This window comes from Penaeus chinensis, chromosome 9 (assembly GCF_019202785.1).
Source record: "Penaeus chinensis breed Huanghai No. 1 chromosome 9, ASM1920278v2, whole genome shotgun sequence".
NCBI classification, from domain to species: Eukaryota; Metazoa; Arthropoda; class Malacostraca; order Decapoda; family Penaeidae; genus Penaeus; species Penaeus chinensis.
This window is the reverse complement of record NC_061827.1, coordinates 32,444,071-32,451,570: the sequence shown is the minus strand read 5'-3', so window position 1 is coordinate 32,451,570 and position 7,500 is coordinate 32,444,071. Positions and strand designations below refer to the sequence as shown.

The 7,500-nt window shown below is 38.5% G+C and overlaps 2 protein-coding genes across 5 annotated transcripts in view; one reads left to right on the top strand and one right to left on the bottom strand.

The window, feature by feature from the left end:
- The window catches only part of LOC125029069, a 3,322-nt gene extending 630 nt beyond the window's left edge, over nucleotides 1-2,692 (top strand). The window contains exons 2-6 of one of the 2 annotated variants that reach the window (XM_047618818.1): nucleotides 374-598; nucleotides 707-1,306; nucleotides 1,410-1,634; nucleotides 1,737-1,898; nucleotides 2,137-2,692. In XM_047618818.1, the coding sequence (XP_047474774.1) occupies nucleotides 374-598; nucleotides 707-1,306; nucleotides 1,410-1,634; nucleotides 1,737-1,898; nucleotides 2,137-2,415 (1,491 nt within the window). In that variant the 3' untranslated portion in view covers nucleotides 2,416-2,692. Of the gene's footprint in view, nucleotides 1-373; nucleotides 599-706; nucleotides 1,307-1,409; nucleotides 1,635-1,736; nucleotides 1,899-2,133 lie in introns of both variants that reach the window. The other variant, XM_047618817.1, reaches the window with a different exon arrangement.
- Nucleotides 2,693-5,674: 2,982 nt separating this feature from the next.
- LOC125029067 overlaps nucleotides 5,675-7,500 on the bottom strand; it is an 11,012-nt gene continuing 9,186 nt past the window's right edge. For 2 of the 3 annotated variants that reach the window (XM_047618815.1, XM_047618813.1), the window contains 4 exons: nucleotides 6,949-7,500; nucleotides 6,623-6,847; nucleotides 6,317-6,520; nucleotides 5,675-6,129 (listed from right to left, as the gene is read on the bottom strand). The exon at nucleotides 6,949-7,500 is cut by the window's right edge and continues 42 nt beyond it. In XM_047618815.1, coding sequence (XP_047474771.1) covers nucleotides 5,887-6,129; nucleotides 6,317-6,520; nucleotides 6,623-6,847; nucleotides 6,949-7,500 — 1,224 coding nt within the window. In that variant the 3' untranslated portion in view covers nucleotides 5,675-5,886. The remainder of the gene's footprint in view (nucleotides 6,130-6,316; nucleotides 6,521-6,622; nucleotides 6,848-6,948) is intronic. The other variant, XM_047618811.1, reaches the window with a different exon arrangement.

Below are 7,500 nucleotides of genomic sequence, written 5' to 3'. Positions count from 1 at the left end.
GTAGCAACAGTAGTTGAAATACAGTATGAAAAGAAAACAGAAAATCATATTAATCATTCCACGGATTACGCTTAAACGAGCGAAGAGTGTTTTGAAATACTGGCTCTCCTGCAAGCGAGAGAGATAGGGGTGGGAGGGAGTACGCTCGCTCGCTCACTATGAGACGCAGATAGGAAAATATTCTGTACGGATATAGACTTTAAAACGGAGGCTTGAATGGTCCATTCAACTCCCGGTAAACATTCATGGTTCCCCTGACTGTTCATCGACCCCTTGGGTGATCCCATCGACCACTTTGAGAACCCCTGAGCTAGACGAAAAGCATATAGTACATTTTTATCATTATCTCATTATGCATATTTTTAATCATTAGGTGGTAATGGACGTGCATGACTTCATGGGCGGAGACGTGAAGGTGAAAGTAGTTGGCGAGAAAGACCTCGTGGTGGAGGGGAGTGTGGAGAAGAAAGAGGGAGGCTCCTCAGTGTCCTCGCACTCCTTCAGACGCCTCTTCTCCTTGCCTCGTCTCACTGACTTGTCAGCCATTAACTCTGTCATGTCTTCGGATGGTATTCTCACCATTACATCGCCCAAAATAGTAAGCAACAAAGTGTTACACAAAATTGTATGTATGTTTCAGTGATACATGATTGAACAAATCGTCTACTGTATTCTTAACATTTCATTATGTGTCACCGTTTCACAGGAGAGCGAACCACAGCACAAGACCACCATCATTCCTATCCAGATGGAGGAAACTCAGAATATGAGTGTTAGTGAAGCAGCTTCGTCCGAATCTTTCAAATGTGAACAATGTAGTCAAAAGCAGACTTCTGTCAATGGAAGCAAACAGGAAGTAAGTATTCCCATCAAGAACTACGAGCAGACTTCGGAGGCCAACAAATCACAGAGTCAGATCACTCAAGACTCCGCTCAGTCATCGACTTCCCCCAGATTGATTCCCATTGAAATCGAAGCAGATGAAAGTACAAATAAAGCTCTCTTGAGTCAGGAGACGCAGTCATCGGAATCCCAGTTAAAATCCTTAGAAAAAGACAAGATGTTTCAAATGGATTCGTTCCCTGGACACTTCTTTCCCATTACAACACGAGGACTCTTCTTCAATGATTCCTTCTTCCAAGATTCGTGGAATGACTTCCAGAAGGCCGTGAGGGAGGTGCTGGCCAGGTGGGGAGAGCAGTCATCGCTGGTCGACGACCTGACTAGTTACAGGAATCTTCGAAGTCGCGATCTTCGAGAAGATACTCAGGCTGTCACGTCCTCGGAGGATGAACATCAGCATAAGGTACATATATGGTCTTTACGTTAAACAGAAGTGTTTATGAAAACAATATGTACATATGAGTGTAATCTGTAAAACATAAATCAACGATCTGCTTACCTTTCAGTTTGTAATTGATGTCAAAGATTTCATGGACGGCGGAGAGATAAACGTGAAAGCTGTGAACGATCGAGAACTGGTGGTTTCAGGCCACACCGACAAGAATGGTGGCGGCTCGAAGTCCACCAAGCGGTTCCTTCGACGCTTCGTTGTTCCTGGAGACATTCAGCTTGATGCCGTTACTTCAGTCGTGTCTTCCGATGGCGTCCTTACTGTTTCTGCTCCTAAGAAGGTAAGGTACAGATAAATAGACCTTAAGGCATATTTCCAAGAAGTCCTTATTATGTATAAATCTATTTATTGACATCTTTGCTAACCTCCTCTTCTCCACCAGCACTCAACACTCCAAATAGAGGAGGTCTTTTCGCCCTTAAGCATCGAAGGAAGTGAGAAAAAGCTGACCAGCCCAGGCACGACCAAGGGCAACTCATCGGGAGTTACGGCGTCTCCTATCGGTCAGCAGACAGCCACAGACCAAAGCTCTAATCCTCTAAACGTAAGAATTCGCATATATCTTCCAACTTGTAACTGTTCATAAAACAAGTTTGTTCTCACTGTTAAAGAAAATGAACAAATGTATGATAATTGAAATTAATTTTAAAAAATATGAAAACATATAGAATTAAGGGATATCCTAAATCAAATCACATTTTTAGCACAAGGTGAAATAAATATTTGCTGACGTTTAACATCATCATACACTTAATTATCTAACGGAATCTAATCGCCAGCAGAAAGAAGAGCCTTACGTACTCGTGACTGCAGTTCCCGCAAAAGTCATACCAAAAATACCAAACTCAGCAGAGACGAAAAAACCCTCTTCCTCCTCTGCTCCTTTGGAAAACGTCTCTGTTAAGCCAAAATCCTTCGACACAAAGGGAAAGGAAGCCAACGAAGGAGAAGAGGAGAAGGTCGACTATAAAGCAGCACTCAAGCAGAGAACCGGCGGAGGAAAATTCCCAATCAAGATCAGTGGGACGGTGATCGGTAGTGACTCAGTAGGAGTTGAATGAGAGAAAAGTTGATAACAGGAATGGATGTGAGTTCGCGCATGCAGAATTATGTAGATGTAAACTTTTATGGTTACCGTTTATGTAATTCACGTTACTGTTGCTATCTGTAATATTTATTTCCCCTATTATTACTGATTGTATATTATTCCATGCTTTTCTGAGCAAGTACTTCTTACTGCAGGAGACACGGTTTAGGATACTTGCAAATTATTTTTATAGGCACTACCTTTTATATATGGGCACACAAATAAATCTTATCTATATTATCAGATCTTTATATATCTGTGTTAATTTACCTATAATTAAATTCCTAAGCTCATTATGCAGAAAGCCAGAGAACAATGCAAACTGTCTTATATCCATGAAAAGGACACGCACTCCCATGATAATGATGATCGTAAGAATAACCATAAAAGTAATAATAATAATAATAAAATATAACAATGATAATAATACTGATAACTATGGTAATGATAATAACAATGATTAATTAATAATTGAAACAATAAAAACAATAGTAATGGTAATAATGAAAGTAATAATAACAAAGATAATGATGAGGATGATTATGATGATCATGATGATCATAATAATAACAGTAATGCTAACAATAACAATAACAACAACAATAATATTAATAACAAGAAGACGAAGAACAAAAATATAAAAAAGGTGTGCAGTCGAAACGACATAAACTTATCGATTTATGTTATTATTAGTACAAGGAAATATTCAACTGCATTTTTTTTTTTTTTTTGAAAGCCTTGACGTGGTTAAACACGCATTTGCCTGATCACCGATGAAGTCAAAGGCCGTTGTCATGGCAGCAGCATCATCGCCACGTTGTTCGTTCACCCTCATTTCCCACCTCCCTTATCTCCGTTTGAATAAATTCCCGGGTAATGCATTATAGAGTTAAACTGTCTTTCCCACCTCCCTCATTTCTCGTAGAATAACTTTCTCAGCACTGCATTGTAACGTAAAAATGCCTTTTGAATCCTTTAATTTAGCCAAGTAACACAGTGTCATGCCCCGTTGTTAAGACTGCACTAAGATTAACTTATAGTCATTCGTTTGCGTGTGAAGGTGAAATGGCAATTGTTATAAAGTAGCAGGATGATTCATAAGGCATATTCGGAGGTGTATTGTTGTCTCGTGAATATGCTGAACGTATTATGATCACCCTTTTAGAGCCAAGGTTGTTCTTGACATTACTCGGTGGGACTTGTGCCAAGATTTCTTCTACATCAGGACGGATGCTGATTTTTTTTTTTTTTTTTATATAACATGATTGATTATCTATTTCTTGACATTAGTTTTGTAGGCAAAAACTATTCAGATCCAATTCGTTAGTTTTCTATTGCATTTAAACACGTTGCTTACACTCCCCAGAAGGGTGCTTGAGCGATCTGTATTTTGTCATAATTTTACCAAATACTAGAGAACTATGGCAGATAGCATTTCCATCCTACAGAGTGTTTAATTGCGATGATAAGATAACGAATTTGTTTTCTATTTCAAAGATAGAACATGTTTCCAAATAGTTCTCGATTAAAGTTTCTGTATTACGAAACTTAATTACATAGTTTATATATATAGCGCTTTCAACACGAACGATATATCGCTCAGTTTACAACGTGAAATTGTGTGTGTGTGTGTGTGTGTGTGTGTGTGTGTGTGTGTGTGTGTGTGTGTGTGTGTGTGTGTGTGTGTGTGTTAGTGAGTGAGTGATTTGTCATTGTCCCATTAGCCTTTACTCCAGTGTCTCACAACTGCTGTGCTTTGAACGTTTCCTCCCTCATACCGAAGCACTGAATCACCCGAATACCTCAGCGATTCCCGCACCTGGCAGGAGTACTATTTGGGGATCCGTGCCAACTTATGCCAAGAGGAAACTTAATTCCCAAAAGAGGGGAACAGGAAGTTGTACGTATACGCATATATATATATATATATATATATATATATATATATATATATATATATATATACATACACACACACACATAAATATGCACACACACAAACACACACATATATACACACACACACACAAACATATATATACATACCCACTCACACACACACATATATATACATACACACACGCACACACACATATATATGTATGTACGTATATATACATACAAATATATGCACACACGCATGTATATTCATACACATATGCGCACACACACACACGCACACACATATACATATATATGTGTGTGTGTGTGTGCGCATATGTGTGTATATATATATATACATATATATATACATATATTTATATATGTGTATGTATATGTTACGTATATGTATATATACACATGCATGTAATATATACATACACATATATAAATATATGTATATATGTACATACCTATATACAAATATACACACACACTCACATACTCACACATATGTGTATACATACATATATGTGTATATATATATATATATATATATATATATATATATACATACACATACTCACAGATATGTGTATTCACACACACACACACACACAAATATATATATATATATATATATATATATATATATATATAATCTGATAACCGTTAATGGTGATGACATGACATTAACATTTCTTCAGTAAATGCTGAATTGTACAAATAAAGTTTAAAATTCCGATGCATTTATCTAGCCCATGTACGAATCTCCAGAAGTTTGCGTGTTTCTATGAGAAGAGAATCCTTGTATACGCTGACAACATACCCACCCTGCTTTCCTTCCTGATCAATTCGTTGCAGGCCTAATGATGTTTGTCTTGCCGATAACAGCATGGTATCCGGCAGTTGTAATGCCTTACGGGTTTCGAGGGTAGTCCAGACTGATTTCACTGTTCTGGTAATACTTCCTTAAGACGTCCCCCGATACACGAGTTGGTCGTACTCGCAGCCGTAGAAACCGGGCTTCGGAGGGACTGTTTTAAACTAATGCTAGTATTCAAACAACTCAAGGTTCTCATTGTCTAATGCTGTGGATATTCATTTTGACCTTATTTTCATAGATTGTACTTATTATTGTTATCTTCCTGGTGCCATTTTTTTTTTTTTTTTTTAGTTTATTTAGTTTATCAGATGTATTGATATACAATACTTACTATTCACGTTTTAATATCTTACTTAAAAATTTAATCTTCACGTAGAAATACATGTTTTCATCAATTGTAGAACTGATTTAGAATCCCAATGCAAAAGTGTTTTCACATAACATAAAGGCTAAGATAAAAAAAAAAAAGGGTTTGCTGATTATATATATAAATATATTTGTGGGTATACGTATTAACAGTGAATAACATAAAAATATCTTTGGCATTGTGCAACCAACGAATTATTTACATTCATTCAATTTCAAGTACTTGGTTAAAGAACTCTGTATACAAATTCTGACAGTAAGAAAATCATATGCACATATTTGTACATGCGAACTCAACTTTTCATCTCACTCTTAAACTGCATTACTGTTGATTACTGTCCCACTGATTTTGATTGGGAATTTCCCTCCGCTGGGTCTTGGCTTGAGCGCCGCCTTATAATCGACCTTTTCCTCGTCTTCTTCGTTGCCTTCCTTTCCCTTTGGTCTGGCGGAGACGCTTTTCAAAGGAGCGGAAAAGGAAGAGGGTTGTGTTTCTGTTGGAACTTCTACGATTCTCGCGGAACCTGCAGTCATGTGTGGGTACGAGTCTTCTAACTGTTGACGAATATAAATGGGGTGCTAGTTGTAGGATTGTATATAACATTAACATATAATTCTTTATAGGATTGTTAAATAGATTTATATGTACTTGTCAACTTTATTTTACTGTTCATCTATTTTTTTTTGTTTTTTGTTTATCTTATGCAATAATAAAAGAATGAAGATATGTACAAATACTTACGTCTCGGGAATCAGGAGCTTGCTCTGTGGAAGTCTGTTGACTGACAGGAGACACCGTGGCGCCCGAAGGCGTGGGCGGAGGGGCTACAGGACTTTCCTGACCATTCTGAATTTCAGATTGAGTCGTGCCTGGGCTGGTCAGCTTCTTCTCACTTCCTTCGATGCTTAAGGGCGAAAAGACCTCCTCTATTTGGAGTGTTGAGTGCTGGAGGAGGAAAGGGGGTTAACAAATATTTCGATAAATGGATCTACTCATAATAAGGACTTCGTAGAATCACGTACTATTATATTTTTATTTGCAACTTACTTTCTTCGGAGCAGAAACAGTAAGGACGCCATCAGAAGACACGGCTGAAGTAACGGCATCAAGCTGAATGTCTCCAGGAACAACGAAGCGTCGAAGGAACCGCTTGGTGGACTTCGAACCACCCCCATTCTTGTCGGTGTGGCCTGAAACCACCAGCTCTCGATCGTTCACAGCTTTCACGTTTATCTGTCCGCCGTCCATGAAATCTTTGACATCAATTACGAACTGAAAAGGAAGCAGAACGATGTACACTTTAAATATTTGTATTCATATGCATATATTGTTTTCATAAACACTTCTGTTTAACGTAAAGACCATATGTGTACCTTATGCTGATGTTCATCCTCCGAGGACGTGACAGCCTGAGTATCTTCTCGAAGATCGCGACTTCGAAGATTCCTGTAACTAGTCAGGTCGTCGACCAGCGATGACTGCTCTCCCCACCTGGCCAACACCTCCCTCACGGCCTTCTGGAAGTCATTCCACGAATCTTGGAAGAAGGAATCATTGAAGAAGAGTCCTCGTGTTGTAATGGGAAAGAAGTGTCCAGGGAACGAATCCATTTGAAATATCTTGTCATTTTCTAGGGATTTTAACTGGGATTCCGATGACTGCGTCTCCTGACTCAAGAGAGCTTTATTTGTCCTTTCATCTGCTTCGATTTCAATGGGAATCAATCTGGGGGAAGTCGATGACTGAGCGGAGTCTTGCGTGATCTGACCCTGTTTCGGCTGTGATTTGTTGGCCTCCGAAGGTTGCTCGTAGTTCTTGATGGGAACACTTACTTCCTGTTTGCTTCCATTGACAGAAGTCTGCTTTTGACTACATTGTTCACATTTGAAAGATTCAGACGAAGCTGCTTCACTAACACTCTCCAT